We start from the raw sequence: 25,906 nt of genomic DNA, 5'->3' as shown, positions 1-25,906 counted from the left end.
CCAGCATGCTCAACATTACCTTTAGATGTCCTACAGCAACTCCTCAACCAGCCAAAGCCTATGTCAGGAAGACCATTCTCCTCACAGCCTTACAGTTCTCAACAGTGCTGCATACAGTCAGAACAGCACACACTTAGCACTGACTCCTAACCCCTGCTTCATCAACACCTAAGAATAGGCACCAACTTATGGTCTGGCATATTCCAAACAAAGCAGTCACACCTTTTTTGCTGACTCCTCATACACATAAAGCAGCATAAGCACATACCTTTACACATAACCTTAGCTCTCTAAGGCTTTGTACCTTACTTTGAGAGCTCACACAACAATCCAGCCCACAACACATACGCTTCCTCAGAGTCTGAGACATTATTACTACTTCCTTGGGACCACAAGAAACACACAAAGCAAGAAACATACCTGTTATTTCAGAGCACCCGCAGGCTGCTGTTGCTGTGGGCCTTGCTGCAGCTCCAGCCATCCTCTCAGGGAACTGCCTTCTTCTTACTTATTCTCTTCTAGTGCTTCACTCAAATCATAGCCCCAGCTACTACACAATACTTTTTTCCCTCTTTCTACTTGCATTTGTGATTATTTCTTCTTAATCTTCTTTTATAGGCTCCCCTTTCAACACCTGTTTTTTGTTATCTGAAATTGGTTCTTAATTATAGCAGCCTAGCAGAGCTGTGAGGTTTTGTGTGGGGTCAGGTGTGAGTCCACTTTCCTCACCTGTTGCCTGTTGGGTTGCAGGGGAGCTGCTCACATAGGGAACCCTCAGGCCCCCATCTGCTGGATGCAGCCTGGAGGCCTTTCTGGCAAGCAGGAATATACTCTGGCATTCAGCAATGCAGCCAATTATCACAATAATAGTTTCATTATTAACCGGAGTTCATAAACTGTAAAAGTATTCCTCAGCTCATGTTTCTCTGGTGCAGGAGCCAAGTGTTAGCCAGACAGATGGGAAATGAAAGCTCTGAACAGGTTCTTCCATTTGTATTTGCTGATTGCCTGACCTCTTTCCAGTCACAGAGTAACGATGTGTGTCTGCAAAGCACCACACTGCACTGTGGGTTGTCCCATAAGCCCAGGGTTAGCATGGCTGGAAGAGAAGAGTTGCTCCTGAAGGTTCTGTTCCACACACTTGGAGTGGTAAATGTTTTCCTGTTGATATTAATGAGACTTTTACACCTTTGCTGCAAGGAACGTCAAATCAAATAACATTGTGGTCATTGACCAGTACTGGCTGGAGCATGTGAAGCTGCAGACATGGAGAGCAGAGCTACCTCCTCTGTTCTGTGGTTGGAAGCCTTCATGGAGCTGACCTGGCCTCTGGGAAGCCTGTGTCCCAGTGGCAGCACACTGGGTGCTACAGGTGAAAGTGTAATGGGGAAAAATGTGTTTAATTGATATAAGGATGCAGGGATGACAGCTGGCTTGGCAGCATTTGATTCAGTGCAGTGTTGTGTTAGACCCCATCCTGATGTAACCAGGATGGATGTGCAAGGAGATAAAGTAACTCCCAAGGCTGCACCAAGCTCAACTCAGATAACTCAGACTCAGTTTGTTAATTAACCCTGTTGTCAAAGCTTGTGTTAATTTGTTTGCTTTCCCCCCCCCCTGTCTTTACAGTGGCTCACTGGCATTATTACCATGTGTTCAGTTCTTGCTGTTGTGCCAGGGTAAGCTCACACAGGCGTTTCTGAAAGGACGTTGCTGTGCTGCTCACATCCTTGGCACAATACAGGCTTTATTCACAGAGAGGAAAGCCTTTACCACTAACTGCAAGGGTACTTTATTTTTGGGCTGTGCTTTCACCCACAGCCTGCAGAGCGATCTGTATGTACGGGGTTTGTTTCTCTCCTGAGTGCTTTCCATCATGTTTTATTTTAACACTCGCGTTGCAGCGTGGCAGTGGGAAGCGTCTGTCTGGGCAGAGTCACATGTGGGTGAGAGTCAGGGCCAGATAATGGCACAGCTGTGTGCCCAGTGTGGGCAGCAGGGCCGTGCTCAGGGCTGGGATCGGAATGGATCATTTCAAATACACTGGGTAAGAATATATGTATTAACAACCTGGCTGAGTGGAGCCCTGGGCAGCCTGGGGGCAGCCAGCCCATGGCAGGGCTTGGAACTGGGTGGGCTGTAAGGTCCCTGCCAACTCCAGCCATTCTATGAGCCTGTGATTCTATGAGATGTGCCTGAAGTTTGAGTTCAATTTTGGCCCTTTTTTAGCTGCAGCATCGCAGCCTCCTCCTTCCCATCCGCTGTCTCTTCTCATAGAAGACGCTTTGTTGGATTTTAGGACACTGAGTAAGGGGAGAAGGCAGTGGAAGTGCTGTGTTCTGGTGCTGACTGATTTCCTAGTGGAAATACAGCAGTGAGCCCAACCCTCTCTGCAGGGCACTGCCTTAGGAGCACGGCATAGGAGCTTTGTGCAGGAGGAGCTGCAGGGTCCAGCACGGTGCTTCATCCTCTCCCTTCCTTCCTGAGCTCCCTGCAGTGCTGCTAATGGTGAGCCCTGCGCTGTGCTCAGCAACCAGCCCTCACTTCCTTCTCAGGGCTACAGTAACTGAAGGAAGGAATAAACAGCAACAAAATATACAAGCTTCATGTTTCAGCTTAAAAGACAGAATTCACCCCTTCAGGTTTAATGCAAATGCTGTTGAATTATCCCAGCGCTCCGATCATGCTGGAGCTGACCTCAGAAGGAGCTGGGAGGGGTTCTTCCTATGTGATGAGTTTCCCAGCTCCAAATGTGCATTCCATCATTCTTCCCTAGGGAAGAGCACGTGTTACCTCCTCATCCTGCAGATGAGGAGCGCAGCTCATGCCCAGTGCACCATGAGGTGTACTCAAGCATGACATGCTGCTGACGCATGGGTGCCAGCGAGCTCCATTTCCTTAAACAGAGTCAGGTGGGAAACGTTCAGGTTTTCAGTAGTACCCAAAGCCCGGCAAACCCATTTCGGTATCCTTCTGAATTCAGTTATCTGTGCTTATTTATGTTAAAGGAGTAACCCAGTCAAAATAACCGAGTGCAGAAGTTGCCCACGCTCTGGGCTTCACGTTTTATTTTTAACTCAAAGTGTTTCCTCGTTTGCTATCAATCATGGCAGCTGCTAATGCAGAAAGTGAGAGCCTATTCTTAGCATCTCAGCACGCAGAGCTGCCTAATAGTGAGTGCTTTGTTCCCCATGGTAAATGCCTATTGACTTCCTTGGCCCAGAGAAATATTGATTTTTCTCTCGCTTTCTTCACAGGCTCCGCTTTCTTCCCTGGGCGCTGCGCTGAGATCTTTGCCAGAGGTCAGAGCGTGGGGAAGCTGGGAGTGCTGCACCCCGACGTCATCACCAAGTTTGAGCTCACCATGCCCTGCTCTGCCCTGGAGATCAACATTGAGCCCTTCGTGTGACGACGGGGCCTCACCCACAGATGCCCTCCCCCATGTGCTGCACCCTCTGCCCCTCTTTGTAGGCAACATCCGCTTCTGCTTTTATGTTTCAATAAACAACCAAAACAGAGTCTGGCTCTGTGGGCAGATGTGTTTCTTAGGGTGTAGGATGGAGCTGCATAGAGACTGTGCTGTTGGTATTTGTAGAGGGGTGAAAAAGCCAAGCTGGGTAACAGCCCAGTGTTCTACGAGAGAAATGTGATGGCAGAGCACGTGATTGGTTTTCAAAATCAGAAATGTTCCACAGACGCAGCTTCATACTGTAACTGATTACGGCTGCGTAACAGGAATCTCATTCTTTTCTTATTGCATGAAATAAGATAATTGATTAGAGCAAATGCTGAGTGAATGTGAGCAGAACGAAGGAGTTGAGCTTTTCTTCTGTACGGTTGTCATGTGCTCATCAGTGGCTGGGGGAGGAAAACAAACTTATTTCATGAAAACCAGAGACACTTTGTAAGCAAGATGTGTGTAATATCTGCTGCCCCACTTCAGACATCGCTGCCGATCCTTTATCATTCTGGATTCCAAAGGGGTGGGTGGAATTACGTTTTTCCATGGTTGATGTAAGCAGAGGGGGTTTTGAAGCTCCAAAGTAAATTGGAGAAATGCCTTGAAGAGCATATGCCTGTGGTCTCCTGTATGAAGAGCTGAAAATATCAAAGCTGTGGTCGTGCTGAGGTCAGTGTGTGTCTGCCTGGGGCAGCGCTCACTGCACAGCCCTCCAGTGGGTGGCTGAGCCCCAGCAGCACAGCTGGGACTGGGCAGTGGCCCTAAGTGCACCCAGCTCATCATCCACTCACCAGTGAAGCTGGCTGTTCCTCTTTTGCATTGGTACAACCACTGCAGTGTTGCATGGCAGTAACAGCAGGCTGATTCTTTGTGGCTCATTGCCTCTGGGAAGCCAGGTGGCCTCTGGTCCAGGAGCAGCCTTGCGAGCAACATGCTGTCATCACCCACCTGGAAACACCACTGTTCCTCCAGAGCAGCGTTAGTGGGGGGAGAATCCTGCAACCACACTGCCGTGCCCCCAGGGCCCATCTGCCTGCACAGCAAGACCTGCCCAGCCACACCGGGCTACTCAGTGTGGGAAGCGGCCTGAAACACAGATGGAAGGCATTAGAAAGCCCTGTTTATTGGTGTGTCATGCATGGGGATTAGGACGGCAATACGGCAGATCTGCATTTCAGCAGACTGCAGGCATGTGTGCATGCACTAAACGTATTTCTCCATGCATGATTTTCTCTCTCTTTGGGTGTCCCAATTCTCCTGTGAATTTATGCCCTGTGAGGCAGTGCTGGGGCCGCAGTCTCTCACTGCTGCTTCAGGATTTGGCCTTTCACGAAGCAGAAGTGCAGAGGTTTGCTCAGCACAGGCACTAGCAGGCCTAGAGCCTATTTCCTGTTCCTCCCTTCCATCTGGGAGCCTCTCCTGGCCCAGCAGCCTCTTGCAGGTAGTGACAGAGCGCATAACATGAACACAGAAGCAAACCAACTCTTGCAAAATAATTATATTTAAAATTTGAACCAAGTACAGTTTGCACGCATCGCATGAATCCCATACAGGTGAATACTATAAAAGATAAAAACATCTGTGCACATACTTTATAAATCTCTGTACAACTCACACGAGTTCCCGTAACACCAAGAAGCTGCAATTCAGAACAGGAGTGTTACACACAGGTGCCCCCCACTCAGGCTGTGCCTCTCAGGATCTCATCACCTGCAGTGATGCTGTGCCCCCCCGCCTGTGACCGGCAGCACCAGGAGGGGGCTGGGGTGGAGACACAGCAGCTTTGGTGGCCGAAACCCCACGCCCACCACAGCAGTGTGGGAGGAAATCCATCCAAGTTCTTTGCGTGCACATGTGAAGACAGATGTGTCCACACGCTTTAATTTAAAACAGTTTAACCGCAGCCCAGGCAAACCTACAAATGGGTAACGTTTCTGCCCGCGTTCCTTCTGCAGCTCACTGACTGTGTCTGAGATCACGCAGCTCTTTCAAGTGCCCCAGCTGGTCAGTCAGAGCTCCCAGCTTGGTGTTGGGGCTCAGCTGTGTGTGTACAGGCAGCCAACGGATGGCCAAGCACCTCCCTTACATCCAAGTCAACCTTGCAGCCCTGAGCACGAAGGTGCACAGCTAAAGCTCACACTGTGCAGGCAGGGAAGGCACACAGGGCCACCCCGAGCTCTGTGGTGCAGCACTATGTTCTCCCAGCCCAGCAGACCACACTCACCACTGTATTTCTTATACAGCTCGTTGGTCCTAAGGCAAGTACGCACTATTTTAAATACACAGCCTGAGCAGCAGAGCGATGGCATGTCTATGGACACTGCTAATGCTATTCTACAACTCTGTACAGTACCCCAAGATGTGCAAAAGATCAACAGTGATGTGGCAGCTCAGCGTTGACCTTCACCCCAGGGCACTGCAGGGGCTGTCTGCACCCAGTCCCTGCACGGACACAGAGCCGGGCTCCAGAAGCACCACCATGAGCTTCATCACTGCCACCACTTTGCTCCACTGTACAGGGAAAGGATCTTTTGGGTTAGGATTAGAGAGAGATTAGTTAGAAATCACTCCATGGGGTTGGATTTTGTTTTGTGTGTGTGTGTGTGTGTGTGCTCATAGCACTGTTCACTTGCAGGGATGTGGCTTCCTGCTGTGCTCACCATGCTCAGCCACGGGTCACTACTTTATGGGATGCAGTATCAATGGGATCGATGATATCTAACTCAAAGCTATTGGGGTACAGGGAGTCCTCCCCAGTTTTCAGAACTGGGTGTTTTACCAGTGCAGAAAGGCAACAAACCCTCTATGATCAAGTCCAAGCCTTGAACAGCTTCTCTCTGAAATGGCAGCACCGTGAGCTACTTGCCAAGGAGCCAGGCTCAAATCAGCCCCAACAGCTCATGCAGCAGTGGCACAATGACGGTAGCAGTGAAGCCCACTGATGAGTACGTCACAAATTTATACGGCACTTCTACTTCCAGCCTCCTCCGGGCATTCAGGTCAGCAATGGGGAATGTATAGCAGTAGCACAGCACACGCAGGACCACATTCTTCATCAGCTGTCGTGTCATTAGGATAATGAGGAGCCCTACAAAGAACCTGGCCAGCATGAGCATCACCGTGGTACCGGTGATGAGAGGAAATCCCATGTTGCTGCCCATATAGGCAGGTGCCACGTACTGGTTGTTCAACCAAAAGCCCACAGTTGCTCCAGCTCCAGCCCCGAGGATGGTGGTGGTGTCCCCACGTGTGGGGCTGTAGTAGTCCAGCTTGGGGTAGTTGTAGCACAGCAGGAGGGGCACAGCGATGGACAGCAGTGGGCAGAAGGGGCTGGTCAGCAGCACGTGGTCGATGCTGTCCCACACAGGGTACAGGAGCACCAGCAGCACTGCTGAGATCAGTGCCCCACCGATCACATCCTGCAAGGAGACAGAGGTGAAATGCTTTGTAAAGCAGCACTTCTCAGCTGGCTCTAAGGCATCTGCATCCTCTGCTACCAGTGCCCAGTGGCTTCTCAACCCCAGGCTGAACAGTCCTGAGGCTCTCAGCCCTTCCATGTATAGGAGATGCCCCACACCCCAATCATTTTGCAGCCCCCTGCTGGACTCTCTCTAGGAGATCCCTGTCTTCTTAAACTGAAGAGCCAAGAACTGGGTGCAGTTCTCCAGTGTGGCCTCACCAGGGCAGAGCAGATCACCTCCCTTGCCATGCTGGCCATGCTCTCTGTAATGCACACCATTGGCCTTCTTGGTCACTAATGCACACTGCTGGCTCATAGTCAACCTGTTGTTCACCAGGACACCCACGTACTCTTCTTCAGAGCTCCTTTCTAGCAGGTGAGCCCCTACCCAGTACCAATGCATGCCATTATTCCTCCCCAGGTGTAGGACTCTGCAATATTTGCCCTTGTTGAACCTCCCCACGTTCCTCTCCTCCCAGCTCACACTGAATGACAGCACTGCCTTCTGCTGTGTCAGCCACTCCTCCCAGCTTTGTCTCATCAGCAAATGTACTGAGGGTGAATTGTGACCCTTCATCCAGGCCAGTGATGATGTTGAACACAACCAGAAGATCCATCCCCTCCCCTCCTCTCACACTTTACGGTCACTGTCCATACATGACTTCAACAGAACAGACAGACGCACAGCTTCATCCCAGGGATGACATTAAGCAAACCTGCCTTTGCACAAACCCATTCCATAATCCTACAAGTAACAACATCCACTGGATCATCACTCGCCCATTTTGAGTGGAGAGGTGCCTTCCTTTGCCACCAGGAACACAAAGCACAGGGCACCTCCAGGCAGGAGTAGGGCAGGGTGAAAGCTGTAGCCTCTGAAATCAAGCTGCATTTAGGTGCCCGAGGCAAACCCATGGTTAAAACCTGATTTATTAACAGAGGCAAATCAGAGGTTTTGAGAAACTGACTGTTGTTAAGAACAGTGCTGAGGACGCAGACAAAAGCTTCCCTGTAACAGTGGCTTGCTGTATGAAAGCAGTGTAAGAAGCGTCAGCGTGCTGCCCCAGATACAGCTCAAGATGCAGCAGAATTTGTAATGCAACCATGAAATTCACTGCAAATGCTGTAGTTAATCACATACAGCAACAGCCTGCTCTCAAGATTGTATCTTTTTCAGCAAGTCATGACAGTTGACTACTTCTATGCTTGGTCACAGCCTAACATGAATTATTTATAAGAACTTCATTTCTAGTTATGCCAGAATGAGGGGACTTGTTCACAACAAATATTTAATGGCTTTCTGGTAAATGCATTACTTGAGCACAGCTGAACTTCAGCTGTTTACAACTCCCAGGCAACAGCTCCACAGCACGCTTGGCTTTAAGCAAGAAAACAGGCACCAGAGCACAGCCTGCACAGACAGCCCCTACTCAGAGACCTGAGTACAGTTCTTCAAATCATGCTATGCTGTCCCCTCACTGTACACATGTATTAGTGCAGCAGTCCGCACGCATGGTCTACAAATATATCAGGACACAAGGCCAAAAATCCTTTACAGATAGGGCTGTGCAACCAGAAAGTCTTTCCCCAGGACACAGGTTTAGCACTTCTCTTGGAGGCTCCCTTCCAACTCCTTTAAGGAGGCCCCAACTTCACCCTGTGGCAGGATGCTGGCAGGAAATGCAGCCCCTGTCCACCCGGCTGTGCAAGCAGCTCAGCCTCTCCTCTAATAGTGACCTGCAATTACAAAGGAATTCTCAAATTAGGGCAGGTGTAAATCCTGCCCGAGGTGGTGATGCTTGGGGCCTTCCCCTTCCCACTGGGTGCTGCCACACAGAGCACAACCCCACTCCACTCAGGCTGCACACAGGATGGACCTCGTGCCTGTAGAACTGAGCTGGAAGGCCACTGTTTGGCTTTGCTGCCTAAAGGCAATGTCCCTCACTGCCAGCCTGGAGGGTCCCACGCCTGCACTCACATGGAGATGTCGATGCACAGAGGGGCTGCACTCATGCAACCTGCCAGGTCCCCACAGTGTGCAGGAGACCCCAGGAGGGACATGTGGCTTCAGGGGCAGAGTTTCTCCTAGTGACGTGAGGGAGCTTTTTTTTATTTACTTATTTTAAAGCCCTTTTTAATGGGGTCAAAGGCACAAAAGACTTTTTCTTTTTTACCCTAAAAATCCATCTAAATTTAGAGGCGTCTTTCATTATAATGGAACAGCAAGGGAAATATGCCAGGAATTTTTACTGATTGACTTAAGGTCACTGGTGAAGAAAGGATGTCTCCAGATGAGATTTAAGATATTGTTTTGATCCACCAGGCCTGCCAGGAAGGTCAAGCGATATTTTATACACAACCTCCATCGCACAAGGGCCCTCTTTCTTACACTCATCAATTCCCCTTATTACAGCTCCATTATTGGGCACCAAAAAAAAAGCACTATTTCTTCACACACGCCCACCAAGACTTGCATCTCCAGCTGGTGGGAGCTGCTGGCTGTATTCACACAGCAGAACCGGGTCACACTCCAACAGCCTCACATGACAGAGCAGTGATGTTCCCCATTAACTACAAGTAGCATCAGTTACCCTGAGGTCAGCTCTCAGAGCAGCACTGACACCAACAAGCTGCAGCCACCCAGCAGCACCACAGTGTTTCCGCACCTCTCAGTCCTGTAGGCTCAATTCCATCCCAGCCTGACCCTGGCAGCTGACCATAAAGTCATTTTGAAGCCTAACCCAAGGAGCTGTGTGCCCCCCAGGGTACCCTGCCCACCGCCCCCATGGCTCCCAGCCGCTTCCTGATGCCTTGCACAACAGCCTTGATTGGAGCTGCGTCAGTTGCCCAAGTGCATTCCTCACAATTAACATTTCAAAACATAGAGTGACAACTCACATCCCACACCAACCTCGCCCAGCTCTCAAACCCACTCGTGGTGCTGGGTTCCCCAGCTGTATCCATAATTCCCTTCAGATTCCAATAGCGGTAGCCCAAGGGTTGCCCTGTGGAATGCACAGCCTCCCCATGGGCATGGCACGCATATCCCTGCAGTCACACAGGAAGGCACGGCCAGGCCCATGCTAAGGAAGGAAGGGATGTGGAGCACAGCCTCACCAGCACCGTGTGCATCCCCGTGTACAGCCTGCTGAGACACACCAGCGTGGAGAACACGAATGCTGCCATCAGGCCGAGCTCAAACGGGTACTGCAAAAGGGAGAACAAATGCATGTGTTACACCATTGTGCATGTGGATGTTGTGCAGCAGCAGGAGCTGCAGCCACCACACAGCTGTTAGAGCAGCCAGGGGCTCCTCACCTGCTGGAGTGAGGTGAGGCTCAGCCATCCATCAATGGTATCAGCTATACCACCCCCCGTGAGTCCACCTCCAGCAGGCAGCCATGGAGCTTGGCCAGCCCAGTAAGTGATGATGAGGGCAGCACTGTGAAGTACTGGTAGATTCCTTCCTTCTTAATAGAAGCCAATTAAACCACGTAATTATTTTACAGCAGCTTTACTGTCCCATTTAAGCCTCCAACGTGTAGAACACAGCCTGGGAAGAGCAGCAAGTCCCACCCCCAGCTGATCAGCTGAGGAGGAGGAGAAAGTGCTGCTGACCAAGACTTTTGGACCTGGTGCACAGCTTGTGGGATAGTGCAGGGTATCACAGAGAAGACCCCAACCAGGCCAAGAGTCCCCTGAACTTACTGGATGGGTTTATCTTTGAAATTCACTTGAAAAGGTTGAGAAACACACTTAAATACACTGCAGCCAGGATGCTGTTATTGCTGAACACAGGAAATGCTTGCTAGGATTTATAGAACAGAATCAAAATCACTACGGAGCAATAGGTTTCCAGGAAACAAACCTTTTTAGGCAGGCAGAAGGCTGAAGGTTTGGGGAAAATAATTATTGTGGGATCTCCCCAAGCAGCCTACAGCAGCAATGCAGCAAAACTGATGCTGCTCCTGCAATGAACAGGCTCTTGAGCTGTGCTGCATGGCATTTAGTTGAACACAAGTGACAGCCAGGGGATTGCCCAGGGTGCTTCTCCTGCATCAGACAAAAGGAAGTGACACACAGTTCCCTTAGAACTGCCTAGAAAGTGACAGCCACCAAGCAACGCTGAGATGGGTTTTGTGCTAAAGCAGAGAAATGTCCAACAGAATTCTTGTCCCCGTTATCAGCTGGCTATGGATAACAACGGGGAAAAGGACACATCAGTGGAAATGAATACAGAGAGATCCTCTGGAAGAGGCAACAGCTTCGGGTTTGCTGGGTCTTCCGCAGCTTGCTAGAAGCAGATGCTTTAGTAAAAAAAAAAAGAAGTTATTTTAGCCCCTACCTTGTACTGGTTCATGGTTGTGATGAAAAAGGAGAAGGAGATGGCAGTAGCTGCCATGGCGTGGGTGGAAGGCATCCCGTACTCTGCATCCGTCCTCATCTCCAGCTTCACAACAGGTGGCGAGAGGGGCCGCGGCCACTTGAGGATGTCCTTGGAGACCTGCCCTATGTACATCACAATCTGGGGAGAGAAATGCCACAGGCTGTCAGCTAGCAAAGCAAATTCCCACCCCGCCACCCCAGAACCACAGCTCCAAGGTTTTCTGCTGCTAAATCCACCATCCAAGAGCAGAGTTTGTCCCCTGAATTATTAAAGGATTTTCCATTATCCTGGTCAGCAGAGGCAGCCATGGTTTTACTGCACAGCACGGTAACTCGATCAGAACTGGGACTAAACACAGGTTTGCGAGAAACTTGCAGCAGCTTTTTTCATCTTAACAGATGAGTTGCCCCTGTAACAAACATTGCAAATCTCAAGCATTCGAGCACTGGGAAGAGGGAGAGATGAGCATGGAGACACAGTAAATACAGATCTAAGCTACCACTACAACACTTGACCTGAATTACTTATTCACACGACATCAAAAACCTTTCAATGGCCCCAGAACATATTCATAATGAGTAGGAATCACCCCAGCCCCAGACAGCTGACCACCAGCACTGCTATGCATTTCCAGACCTAGAGACAGATGGCATTCAGACGTGGTTTGTTGTCTTGTAGGCAGCAGAAACCTTGAGGTAAGCCACTTCTTCATGCTGTACTGTCCTGTTCTCTTCTCCCCCACCTCAGCAAGGTTTCTGCCTGCCCAGTGTGCCACACCAGAGCCCTGTGCTGCTCTGCACACACCTCCTGTGCCAGCTGTTCTACTTGGCCACACAGACCCATAGGACTTCCTGAGCTTCTGGGGGAAAGCCATCTGCAGGTCTCTTCAGTTTAAGTAACTTTAATTAGCACATTAATAAATACCTGTCTTTGTGTGGGGAAGTTTGTTTGAACCTGAAGACTTTTCCATTGCTAAAGCAACAGTCAAAAACACAACGGGCTGTGTAGGATGTAATTAACTTCAGATAGCTATAAGGGAACACACGGGAATTCAGCTGAGATGCAAGAAGCACTAGAAAGGCACTTAGCTACAGCCTTCCTCCTTGTTGTGGCAGCTCTGCACAACCCCCCCATGGTCAGGCCCAGCCACCACACACCCAGCAGGGAGGCTCCTGCCATGGTGGCAGGGGGCAGCCAAGCTGGTTCTGATCTTAGCATTATTTTGATCTATATTGATCTATTTTGTGTATAACCACAGCAAGTTTGAACAGATTTGTTTTAAACCTGTGATTGTGCAGCTTTCCCAGCCGTGCTCCTGATCTATTTAAAAGGTGCAGATGAAATTCTAGAGAAGACGTGGGGTCAGAGAGCATTGCTGCCTTCTTCCCTGAGGCTTGTGCTGCACCAGCCTGACTCTGATCCCACTGCTGCACCTCAGAAATAGCAACTCCACAGCCCGGCTCTGCAGCAGTATATCACCTTCCGAGGATGGAAACTTACAGCTTAACAATGAGTTTGCTTTTGGTTTTAATAACAATCTTGGTATGCCAATGGGAGTGGCAGAGAACATCAGGAGCACCAGGGGGAGGAAAAAAAGTAGGGATGTGCTAATAATAAGCTGGCATTTGTGGGAGATTGGCCAAGCAGAATCAGAGCCTGCATCCTGGAAGTGCCAGCTCTCCTCCAGGCATTGAGGGAGCAGTCACCTTGACTCAGCACAGAGGAACTAAGCCAAGCCCCCGGCTGGCACCACTCACAGCCTATTTCCACATCCTGTGCCTAAAGCAAAGGCCATGCTGCAGTGCCCCTCAGGGAGCTCAGTGCTCTCCACAAGGCACTGCAGTGCAGATGAGTTGGGTCAAGCCCTGGGACGAGGACAGGGCTTCATCCTGCTGCCCCATACCTCCTGGGCTGCTACTCACTGCTGTCAAGCTGGGTACCCCCTTGGAGGTACAGAGGGCAAGCAGCACAGAACACCAGGACAGGCAGGACACAGGGACAGATGGGGTTGCAGGAGCCCCACAGCTTTCTGCACAGCATCACACAGCACTTCCAAGGGGCCACTTGCTTGGCAGGTACGTTATGTGATCAGCTGTCAGGAGCTCATCTTGGAGAGGTGCTGCTAAAAGCACAACTACTAACCTTCGTTAGGGCAGAAGAACCAATAAAAGCAAAGTTTGCTGCAATGCAACTTTCCAAAGCAGACAAGATTTCAGGACCTGCCCATACTCATTATCACAGCAGGTTGCCCTGAGTTCAAAGCTCAGCGTGCCCCCGCACCAGAGCCACAGTACCCCAGGACGGCCATTGCTCTGGGCAGCCAGTGAGAAGCCAGGCCCAGGGCCCCCATGCCTGGCCCACCCCACACCCCAGCGCTGCTTATCACATCATGCTGCCAAACCCGCCCCAACAAAGTCCACACCAGCCGGCTGTTATTTATGTTGCACAAATCACAGCTTTATAGACTTGAAAGAGGTGTGGGTACACCACACATTTACACACAGTGTGGAAAATACAAAAAGGCAAAAAGTCTCCGGCTTTTAAGCTGAGATCGGTGGAAAACTTAAAGCACATCTGAAAGCTGATGTTTATTTTAAGTTGTTTTTCGCTTCTGTTGAAGCAGAAAGAATCCCAGGCATCAAAGCCAGGTAAGTAGGTAAAAGGGTTGAGGATGGGATGTGCTGACACCTGGCTGCCCACCCAGCACCTCATCACAGGGCATCAGGCACCCATCTCCCTCCTCTGCCCATACAGGCCACGTGCACATCCCAAGGAGAAGAGCACCGTAAGCATCACTTATGGTTTAAGCTCCCGAAACATCTGGAGGAAACCACAGCCCACATTTTGCAGAACTGCCCAGTTAAGCCGAAGAAATGAGCAGCTGGTTTGGAGGACACAGGACTGGGGAACATAGCCAGAGCTCCAAGGCTGGTCCCCTACTGCTGCTAAAATACTCTTTCCATAATCTTTCCTTTCTGCCCTTCTATAGCTATGACCTCGAGCCTTGCGCTTCAAACTTTGGGCTTATTCATGGCTATCTTCCACACACCTGTTTCTGCTCCTGCATTTTTATATTAACAACCTCCTTCCTTCCCACCATTCCCACCAGCATCAGCGTCTCTCTGATTTCATTTAGTTGGGGCTTATCTCAGCTCTCAGTCTTTACTCAGAAACAGCCTGCTCCCCAGCCATCCCTGGCCCTGCTCCAGCTGGAATTTATCCTTCTCCACCACGGATGACTGGCTCTGCAGAAGCTATTGCAGATAAGATGTAGTGAAGGCCTTGGAAACAGCATTAATACTTTGATATTTAAGGGAAGACTCCCCAAAACAGTCTGCAATTCCCATTCTGTCATTAAAGCTCCCAGGTACGATGAAAAGTACCAGCTTGTCACACTGAACACCTTGGCACTTTCCCTGCAGCACAGCCAGTCCTGATGTGACACATGTGACCAATGTCTCTTGGACAGACCAAGACCCCTCAGTAACACCACAAACATTTACCCCTTCTCAAAAGTAGGTACGCTACCCAGCTGAGCCTGCCACCACATTAATGCAGAGCCTACACATATTGCTATTGCTATGTCACACTTGCATGAGCTTCTAAAACTGCAGATCATCACAAATCTGTATACATAGAACAGCTTCTCATTTTCACTACAAAAATTTGATTCTACAACTCCTTCAGGAACTGGGAAAATAACACCGGACTCTTGCATACTCTAATTAAGCCAGACTAGCCCTGGCCAGTAACCAGGCAGACTCCTTGCCTGGTAAAGGCAAGGCCAGCCTCCAGAGGCAGCTCAGAGATGTCATTTTTCTGAGCAATATGCAAAAGCAGACAGCAGAGACTACCAATTATTTTCTGTGGCACACTTCCAAATGAAGTAGGTGTAGTCCTGGCCAAAACCCAGCTCTAATTACAAAGTGTCCACCTACTTCTCCATTTGAGCTACAAGTTATTTTTCATATTCTCTTTATAAAAAATTACTGACCAAGATAACAGGCATGGGAGAGCAGATGCTCTCTGCCCAAGACTGGATGCATTTTAAGTGCATGACCTAATTCAAATTGTTTTCATTATTTCTAATCATGCTACTTGGACAAAAGAGAATATCATTAACCAGAATTGAGTAAGTCAAGGACAAGCTTTATTGTAAAGAAAAAGAGCTAAGCATCACATTCATGTTTATTTATTAAGTTTCAATCTCTTAAATCAGAGTGGATTAACAATCAAACCTTCAGGGTCCATCATCCACCAGAAATGCTTTCTACCTCCCTTCTCTGTTCTGAAAGAATTTTATTTGGGTAAAGGCCTGATAAATGCCAGGACGAGCAATGGAAGCAACAGAACATTCACCCCTGCTCAGAAGAACTAAGTTCTCGGTTATCTGCTGGTTGTCAGAGCAAGACCAGAAATATACTTTGGATCTCCTAAACTGCACCTGTGAAGGCTGAAGCAAACCTGAAGTTGTATTAACAAAAATCAATGCTTTTGAGCTTCAGTCTTCAGAGAACCTGTTGTGCATGTGCATTTTGTATGTGGGGTTTTTTTTTGGTGGTGGTAGCAGGTTCTTTCTGTTTTGTTTTGAGTTTTTGGTTGGTTTCTTGTTTGAAAGAATTGCAGCAGTATCTTCATTCAGCTGCAGCCTACATGTCCCCTTCCTTAGATTTATACCCATTTCAAACAAGCCTGAACTGTGTGAGCAACCTTTGCAGAAGTACCCAGGGAGAAAGATTTGGTAGTGTAAGAAATACCCATCCATAGCAGAACACAGTGTCTTGGAAAGGAGGCATTTTACCAGCTGTTCTGTACAAACCCTATCAAAAAGAGCTCAGCGAGTTGTTGGGCTGAAAAAATAAACCAGTCTAAGACAGCAGAGATGAACAGATGCTGCACAAACCAACACCTCCTCTGCCAGTCATTGCAGTGCCTGTGTCATACACACACACACACACACACACACACACACACACCTCTGCCATCAGCAGCAAAACTCAGAAATGTCTTTGCTGGTCCACAAGAGCCATATAAATAATGCTGCTGGTTTGTCTGAAAGGTTATTCTTACTCTTAAATATTCACTTGTTACTATTACAGAATTAAGAAGTATGCACATAAATAAGTGATCAAAATACTTACAGACCAAACGATTATCATCCTTCTAGACACGGAGTGATCAATGTTCCAGTAGATAAATGGGAGGAAGGTGATGTAGAAGATCTCTTCGCCCAAAGCAGCTGAAAACCTGAATAAGTAATAGTAGAAGTAGTTCTTCACAACATACTTCTGTACACAGTCCTGAAAAGGAGAGGATTTTAGAGAGTTTTAATGAGTTAGTAAATTGTATCAAACATCCAAGGGACTTCACTATCACAGCTCCCTGTCCTTAATTCAATTAACTTGTTAAAGCGGATGTCAAGAAAAGCATTCAGTGTTTATACCCAAAGACCACAGCAATAGCTTAGTTACACTTCCTGTAGATCAGAAATCCATCAGAACTACTAAAGAACAGCAGTTGTGCTGACAAAGGTTTCCCAGAGATAGGTCAGCTTTTGCTCCAAGGAAGCCACCCATATTTAATGGAAGAGCTCTGATGACTTGATTTGGAAGTTTCTACATTTGTAGATAAAAAGAGCCATCACAGCTTTCACTAGAAACACTTATTGAGAGAAAACAAGCATACTTCTGGAAACAAGAGAACTATGAAGAGGACTTGTAGTTTGGGAGGCAGGAAAAGAGCCAGTCTTATCCCTCTTCATCTTTCCCATAGTAGAATAAAAAAATATGGGATTTGGCTGTAAATAGGAGCTGAAAGAACATCCAGCAGACGAGGAGTGAAGAGGGAGCACAGAAATTACAGCAAAGCGTGCTGGGTAAGACTCAGCTTTGATGTAAGCTCCTCAAGCTCTTCTCAGATGAAAACAATCACGCTCGTGAGCCTGATCTAGCAGAAAGAAAATCTCATCCTACACGCTAAAGTGTGAGAATTGCCTAGGGAGTCTAGACGTTCATTTGTGACTAATTTTAAGAGCAATTTGAAGTTCCAGTCCCTTAGCATGCCTTCCATATGGAAGTGAAACTGCATGAAAACAAGAGGAAGATGGAAGAAGGTTACATCCATTCACCTATCTCAGGAAAAAAAATCATCAAATTGATTTTTGCATCAATAAACAGAAAAGATGAGTCAACGCTCTTGAAGTGCTCAGGTTACAGGAGCGTTCCCCCATGTATTAGTAATAGAGGTCACAGATTAGTTACCGGCACCACTCTAAGTAAATTTAGCAGCACGCTATGGCTCAGCTATGGAGCACTCAGCCTCCAAGTCCCAAGCCTCAAACACCACTTAGAAAACACCCTCAGTGCAATTAGCAACTGCGAAGCTTCTGCTTGAGATCATTAAGCCATATTTGGCCATTCTCATGTGTCCCAAAAGAAAGCTTTCTTCCAGCAGTGCTAATACTTCAATTAAGCAGCCACCTCCAGCCAACCAGGAGTGATGTGCTTTAGATCAAAGACCATCAGGCATATCCCTACAGTAATTCTTCTGTACCTGAAACCTCATGGGGTGAAGGATAAAGCATTCTCATTGTAGTCATCTCTTTGGGGGGGTTGGGGGGGAATAAAAAACAATTGTTCAGGCTCTAAGGGAAGTCTGTAGCTGCAGTCATTATGATTCTAAGGCACCGTACACATGGAAAGCCCACCACAAGCTCCTTCAGGCACCAATCCATGAGAGGTCCCTGCTTGGTTCCAGCTGAGCCAGACCCAAAGCCAGCAGCCAGCTAACACTGCTGTTGATGTCCTTTATTTCCAAAGAAAACAGAGATGATTGTACATCGTGAAACTTGTTCTCTTTCCACTCCTGGTCTAACCTCCATGCAGGAAAATGCCACTGCAATTAGCTTGTGTGAACACTTAGCATCTTCTGACACTCACAGGTGTATTCCATCTCTGATCTGTAGGAGACTCTCTCACACACTGCAGTCGCTCACTGCCCTCCATAACCCCAAACCCTGTGGGCGAGTCAGCCCTGCAGCCATCACTTTTCAGTCAGAGCAGAAAGGTTTTCATGGCCAATAATTACGGCCATAGAGAAAGCCAAAATTTTAAGATAATTTTAAAAGGAAGTATACTGAACCACAGCATTCCCAGACGCAGAAGATGGATAATTTCACACAAACTACCCTTCTCATCAACTCTATCTACTTTGAAATCAACTGCTCCAATTATAAGTGATGCACTTGGGTGTGTGCGGTGTCCTTGAATGAACTGCCTGCCTGAAGAACCTGCACAGGAACACCTCTCCCAGCCAGCTGCCCAGTCTGTGTGCTGCTGTGTCCTGCAACTGCAACACTTTGCTCTCAGCTCTCAATCACTGTGGATCTTTCAGGAGATGTGCGCAATTAATTAAAGTTTCTGAGGTCACTACCTTATTACTTTTTACTTTTTATTACTATTACTTTACTTGCAATAGAACAGCTTGAAAGAAGGCTGAAAATTCCCCTCCCAGAGCCCCTAATTAATGCATTGCAGTTCTTCTCACTTAAAGGAATTTATACTGCAAAAGGTAAGGAAGCCACCAAAGTTAAGACACAGGAAAAGAGCTCACAGTTCCTGTGTAGGGCTGGGGAGAAAAACAGAAATCACAAGAAATACTACAAAGCAGCAACCAGCTCCACTAGTACCAGGAAGAGCTTGTGTGCTATGCTGGTTAGCACAGACAGGTATCACCCAACTCGCAACTGCAGTGCAGTGTGCTGATGGCACAGCTGTCAGGGATACTGCCCTGAACCATCACCAAACACAGAAGCAAGACAGCCCCTGTGTAAATAGAAACAGTGGGCAAGCAGCAAGCCAGGCAGCCACAGTGCTCTCAGGGGTCTTAGGTAGACAAAAAGGGAGTCTGAAAGTAGTCAGGCAGACCTCCAGTAGCACGTCAGCTTTTTTTAATTCATTCCAAGCACCAAAAAAGAACCTTGAAGAGACCTCAAAGCCTACATAGTTCCAAGCCGTGCCACATGCTGGCTATCCCCAACTGGGGTCCCATCCAGCCTGGCCTTGAGAACCTCCAGGGATGGGACACCCACAGCTGCCCTGGGCAGCAGTGCCAGCACCTCCAATCAGTCCAGTGTTCCCCCTTCAGACTTCATGGGATGAATACCACACACACTGATGTGCTCAGAACACAGAGTTAGGACAGGTCCAGGTTGTAGGGAACACACCTTGGTTTACTGTTGAAGACTTCAGTATTCTTATTTTCAGATTCTTTTCCCTTCTGCCCTGATTAATACTTTGGGAGGCAGATTTAATTACATGTTATATTTCTGTACATAGTTCTGTAAGTAACAAAACTAGGCCTCTTTAATAAAAAAAACCCTACTAATTGATATAACGGAATCTGCTAGGTTGTTTAAATATAGGTAGAACAAAGCAAGACTAGAGCTGACAGATGACTTGCTTAGCAATTAACAGGAAGAATTAATGAAAGAAAAATTCTGTCTTCTTCCTAACAGAAAGCCTTCTTAATTAAGGAGAAAAAAGAGAAACCCTGAGGTCTGTCACAGACAGAGGACAATGGCTGCCAGCTGGAGAGGCCACGTGCAAAGGCTCACACTGCAGCCTGCTGAAGGACAGCTTGCTGCAGGACAGGCCGACAGAAACCTGGGCTCCCATGGATGGATGATCGTCCTGGTGTCAGCAATGGCAGAGCCCAATGCATGCTCATCAACACCCATGCCAGATGCTCTGCTGCTTGCCCCGGGCCATCTCAGAGCACTTTGATTTCCCTGCCACCAAGCCTAACACTTGCACACTGAAATTTAAACCTATTGCTATTTTCTTATCCTTCCCCTAAAGGCTGACATCAGAGAAACGTGTGGAGAGGACATAGGCTGTGTTCTGCTACAGCATCATCGCCCAGTGCTTCCTGTGGAAGGTATTTTGCATTTCCCATGCAAAGTGCTTAACATGCCTCTTCTGAGTTACGGTGCCCAAAGATCAGGTGTAGCACAGCAGTATGGAAGGAACAACCCTGCACTACTTCATTCATTTTGCTGTTTTAAGCAGTCTGAGCAATGTCTTGCTGTGATCTGCTCTAACTGCCAATCCTGTTTTCCATTCTGTAATTAAGTACTTACTATATCCACACATTCAATAGCTATCTGCACCTACTGAAGTCAGTTTCCAATCATATTTTCAACTTGATGAGATTTGATCTGTTCTTGTCCTCCAGCTCCTTCAAAGTTCCTTTCACCAGCAGCAGCTCCCACATTTGGATAAATTAGATCCTTCACATTTGCTGGAGAGCCAATTCCTACCAGCTTTTATGCTTTGGGAGCTTCCTACAGCTCCAGCTTCTCTTGTGTTCCAGGAAGGCTGGCTGAGCTGGGAATAATGGAAGGACAGGGTGAGGGAGGCAGGAGAGGGAAGGGCTGAAGGAAATGACTTCCCTTCCTCCCTGTTGTACAGTGAGAGAACAGGTTTGCTTAATTGCATTTTAATTCTCCAGAATTACTCCCCGATTTTGTGAGGTGCACCACAGAGCCTATGCCTGACAACAGTGGAAGAAGAAGTCGTTTCAGGGATTAGACAGCTGCAACACCGGCAGAGAGAGAGAATAAACACGAGCAAAGAACCAGAGTGTGTGAACCGCAGGCAGTTTGGGACAGAGAGCCCAGCTTCAAAACAGACGCTGAGAAAATCCTCCAAAACCCAGCTGAAATTTGCATCTCTCCAGGTTGAGTAGAAAGCATGCTTGCAGCTTAGGACTTCAGACATAAACCATAGCTTGGAAAAGCAACCCCAAAGCTGAGCTGTGTATTCCTGTCCAACAGCATCACACACCCAGCAGCTCACTTCCACACAAGGGCTATTTCTACAGCAGAAGCCCAATTCAAAGGGCACAGGGCCACAAGACCTCTGGAAGCCAAACAAGCAGAGTGACAGTATTCTTCATCTGCACAGAGAAACGTCACTGGGGAACACTGAGATGATGCACCTAATTAAGTTGGTTAGCATAAGTAGACAGATCTACCTATGTTAAGTTCAGCTCACAGGGAATAACTATGCTATGGGCTGCTGTTAGCAGCACTCCAGATGTACTGGCATCAGCAGACTCAAGCAACTCCATAGCACTATACTGGATTCAACATTTTTGAAATTTTTTTTAATCTGATCATTAATATCAACGAATATAGTAATAAAGTGGTAATAAACTAATGTTCATGTACTGTTTAATGTAGACCAGTACTAGTTTACCTTGGAAAAATAAGATACAGGCAATCAAGACATAAAACTGATGTAATATCCTAAGATTTATTTGCCTGGAGGGCCACGGTAGCCAATAGCCCTTTCCCACTGCCCAGTTGACTTGCAAGTGTTTCCTGCAGAGCATATACATGAGATAAAGTACAAGAACTTTGTGTCCAAAGGAACCTTCCAGGGAGGAAAGATCTTGCCTGGCTCCCTGCCCATTAAACCTACTCCTGGACTCCAGAGATCCAAAGGAGAAAAACGATGGCAGATAAGCTCTTATTCTTCTGTTTGATGGCTGAGCTAATGGGCTAAGACATTCAGCAGAATTATACAACAGCAAGTGGCTTATCTCCAAGTGCAGGAATTAATCCCAGGCTCCGACATCTCCTTGTTACCAGGGCCAGCAGCCTCCAAAGGGATGACTCAGGTTGTGAGCCATGAAGCACCGAGTCACAGAGTGCCCGTCACCACTGACACTGCTCCAGCCACCAGAACAATGCTGCAGCCCCCAGCAAACCCCTGTGCCCCTGCCCACAGAGCTGCACAGCTGGCAGGGCAATGATCACCATCAGCACATAGAGCTCTACAGCAAGCTGGGACAGTCCAGCTGGTCCCTAGCAGCATGTGCCAGGCTTTGCTGTGGCACTCTGCTCATCACACTGGAGAAGGAGGCTTGAGCAGCACCAGCAATCCCAGAGCTGCACACACTGCCCAGTGAAACTCTCTCACTTACCAACTACAAAATCCCATAATGGCTGCTTTCCATAGGAACCCCAGAGCAAAAACCAGACATGTGCGTGCAGCAGTACCAGCCTTGGAAGGGCTCAGCAAGGGCCAGAGCAACAGGAGCGTGGCTAAGCAATGTGAGCCCATTGGTACAGGAGGCTGAGCCTCATGTTCCTCCAGTAGCACCTGCTAAAGGAGCCACTTCCAAACACAGCAATATCCTGCAGGAGGATGGAGTCAGCACATCAGCCAGAAACACCCCACTCACAGCCCTCCCAGCAGAACATGGGGCATCTCTCACCCGCCGAGCCCACCCCACTTACCTTTCTGAGATGGATAGAGTTCATGCCTACCTTTTCCTTTGACGCCACTATCACCTCCTGAGCCCTACCATTAGTTTCTGTGTCAGGGCATGAGCCACATAATCAGTAAATGCTGTTGGGCACTTTGTAAGCATTACACAAGCGTGGAGCACTTCTGACAGTTAAGGTATAACTACAGAGCAAACATGAACTGTACTCTTGTACAGTAGAAAGACAGATCGCAAGAGATAAAGCATCTCCAAAAAGGAAGTGCAGAGAAAATGCAAGTAAATACAAGCAAGCCTACAGAAATGAGGGCTTTTTTTTCTTCACAGCCTTAAATTCAGGTTGTCAATTTCAGGACCAAGCCTCCATCAGGAGGATGCAAATAAGCAGAGCTCTTCTTTTTAAACCTCTCAAACTAATACAAGAGCACAGAAGAGCTATGAGCTGGAAACAAGATAACTGTAACAAGTCATGGTCTCATTTTCTGTAATAAATCCCAGTAGTTCTTTTAGTTACAGGTGCAACCTACTGATTGTCCAAGAGCTCACACAGAGAGCCTTAAAACCTTCAAGGCTTCAATTCACTGCAGTAAAGACAAAGCAACTTGGAATTACACTGCTTCACAGAAATGATCTCTGCTGAGAACACAACTTTGGGACTGCAAAAGCTTCAGGAGGGGACGCTGCAGCTGAGCCCAAACTTCATGCATTTCCAAGGAGGGTGCCCTAATTTTGTGGGAATTAACTCTCCTGCTGCCTTGTGCTGGTCCTGTGGAGCCTCATCCAGGACTCGATCACCCTCTCGCCGAGATACTTTGCATCTTCCTTATGTATGTGAAACCCAAGACCGCTGCTCCAGATGATGTGAATAGCTCTGTCAGTGGAGCGTTAGGTTGGACAGGATCTTGGTGTACACGCTGTGACATTAAGCATGCCTCCGATCAAAAGCAAGCAGTGACATGTGCGGTTCAGCATGAGCAGAGTGCAGTAACTCCATTTTCCTTCTAATGGAGAAGGCATCAAACCAGAGGCTGGTGAGGACGACACGAGCTCTGGATATCGGGCACGGAAAGGAACGTGCGAGGGGAGGAGCGGCGGCTGTTTACCGTGCAGGGACTCGCAGACCATCATCACCTCCTTCCGATCCTCAAAGCCGCCCCGCTCACGAAGCGTTCCTCGCAGCCGGACGAACTGCGGGCGACACCGAGCAGAAAACCCGCGACCCGCAGGAGCGGGGGGACGCAGCCCGTCCCCGGTTGTACGGACAGCGGGGACGAGGCGCCGGGCGGCTGCGGCTCGGCACCACAACAAGTGCATCTACGGAGAGCAGGCAGCCCCGAGCAGCAGGAGGAAGGGCCGGGACCCTCTGCTCATCGTTATCTCTGCGGGGCCATCCCCGCCGTCCCGCATCCCGCAGAACCCTCGCGCACAACGGCTCTGCTGAGTCACGGCCCCCACCTTCCCCGCACTCACCTGCGGGCCTCGGCCGCCCCGCACTCCGTTGGGCGCTCCCGGACGGAGCTGCCCTCCCGCTCCGCCTCCGTTACAGACCACGCGATGCCGGACCCCCTCGGCGGGGTGGTCGCCGCCTCCCTCCTCTCCGGCGGGGAACAGCCCGCAGCAGCGCTGGAAACGCGCCACGGGCTGCGAGCCGCGCAGGGTGCCCAGCAAACGGGCCATGATGCCGCAACCTCCGCACGGCGCAGCCCCGCCGCGGGGCCACGGGCAGGTGAGCCCGGCAGACCCCGCCCCGCAGGTGCTCCGGGCCCCGCCCCGATAGGACCCGCCCCCAGGTGCGCTGCTCCTCCGCTGCCCCCCGCTGTCGAGGTGCAGGGAGCCCTGGAGGTTTCTTGCCGTCTGTTTTGGTCAGGGAAGCGGATTTTCAAAGCAGAAACGCATCCTGTGCCCGCTCAGGGGGCTGCTGAAGGTCCTCACACGGCCTTGGACCCTCGGTGGGCAGGAGGGTGTCGGGGTGCCGGGCACAGCTCGCTCCTGACCGCAGGAGCTGACAGCCATGTGCCTCTGGCCTCGTTTTTTTCCTCTATTTCCTGATAGATTGATTTCCGGGATGCAAGAAACAATTCAGTTTGGATTTGAGTGACAACATTCTCATAACGCAAAACTCCTCGTGGGTTTTGGGGCATTTCCTTAGGAAGATGACAGCAGTATGACCGCTCTGCCTCTCAGCCACGTGAACCCGCTGACACACTCAGCCTCACTCAGCACTGCAGCAGGGTCTCCACGGAGCCGCATTCCTGCGGTTTTCAGGAGAACCAGCAGCAGGAGGGGGAGAGGCAGCAGGGCGCTCCAGGTGGCCCCGCCTGGCACTCACTTATTTCCGGGCGACCGGGAACCAGCAGCAGAATGGACGGCAGGAACGTAGCAAGGAACGGGAGAAGCAGGGGGAGGTGTGTCGGCCACAGGAATGCGGGGCTTGGGGGGAGCTGAGGGCAGGAAGCTGGCTATTGCAGGGGAACCATCCTCAGAACTGGGATTAACACCTATAGGAAGCTCATTTTATCACTGGCACTGCCCGTTGAACCTGTTTGCTCTTGTTCAAAGCAAGTGTATGAATCATTCTGCTTACAAAGCAATGCTCCACTATCCTTTTCCTGAGACCTGCCTTGTGTTATCTCTGACAGCCGATAAAAACACTCAGGCTTTGTCAAAGATTTGCTTTAGAGGAAGAAAAAAAACAACACCTCCAGGAAGTGCCCTACACACTGTCTGCCCCATACAGATATCCTGACATTCCAACACGCAGCTTTCTGTAAGAGCAGTGGAAGAAGTACCATTGCAAAGGACTGTCCTGCTGAGAGCGTCCAAAAGAAGCAATTTACAAACCATGCAGCTTCAAGGACTGGTAAAACCTTTACCCAGGGCTGAGCACCCCAGGTGCAGCTGCTCAGCACCCAGTGCCATCCGCACCAGGAAGGAATTCTCCTCTGGGCTGAGGACAGGTGGGAAAGATGAGACAACAAAGGGTAACTTTATAGGAAACTGAACAGCATTCCTTGCACTGAGAGCCCTTCCTTATAGCAACACATATTGCTGTCATGCCGAGAGTCATTTGCCTCCAGCAGCAAGCAGAAGGAGCCAGGCACAAAATCCCATGACCGGGGGCGGGTGGTGGTGCTGTAAGAACGCAGCTCTGCTGCCAGGTGCCAGTCTGTTAGCAATCCTGACAGCCAGCCACGTCTTGTTTTGACTCGAATGCTGAAGGAATGGGTCTGAAGGAGAGAACACACGCAGCTTGTGTGCACAGCACAGCACCTCTTCCAAGCAGGGCAGGTTGCTGCTGAGCACCAGT

At 49.1% G+C, this 25,906-nt stretch overlaps 2 protein-coding genes across 3 annotated transcripts in view; one reads left to right on the top strand and one right to left on the bottom strand.

The window, feature by feature from the left end:
• Nucleotides 1-3,518, top strand: part of FARSB (phenylalanyl-tRNA synthetase subunit beta) — a 32,263-nt gene extending 28,745 nt beyond the window's left edge. For both annotated transcript variants that reach the window (XM_085513548.1, XM_015871330.3), the window contains one exon: nt 3,258-3,518. In XM_085513548.1, the coding sequence (XP_085369674.1) occupies nt 3,258-3,409 (152 nt within the window). In that variant the 3' untranslated portion in view covers nt 3,410-3,518. The remainder of the gene's footprint in view (nt 1-3,257) is intronic.
• A 1,425-nt stretch (nt 3,519-4,943) lies between these two features.
• On the bottom strand, nt 4,944-24,358 carry SGPP2 (sphingosine-1-phosphate phosphatase 2). Its single transcript, XM_015871351.3, has 5 exons — nt 24,070-24,358; nt 16,449-16,607; nt 11,266-11,445; nt 10,038-10,127; nt 4,944-6,879 (listed from the first exon to the last, which is right to left on the bottom strand). Exons 1-5 carry the CDS (start codon nt 24,274-24,276, stop codon nt 6,340-6,342), a joined length of 1,176 nt encoding a protein of 391 aa, XP_015726837.2. The 5' UTR covers nt 24,277-24,358; the 3' UTR covers nt 4,944-6,339.
• Nucleotides 24,359-25,906: the final 1,548 nt, after the last annotated feature.

Source organism: Coturnix japonica, chromosome 12 (assembly GCF_054131305.1).
Source record: "Coturnix japonica strain WE chromosome 12, WE-NBRP24, whole genome shotgun sequence".
Lineage (NCBI taxonomy): Eukaryota > Metazoa > Chordata > Aves > Galliformes > Phasianidae > Coturnix > Coturnix japonica.
This window is presented reverse-complemented; position numbering and strand designations above follow the sequence as displayed.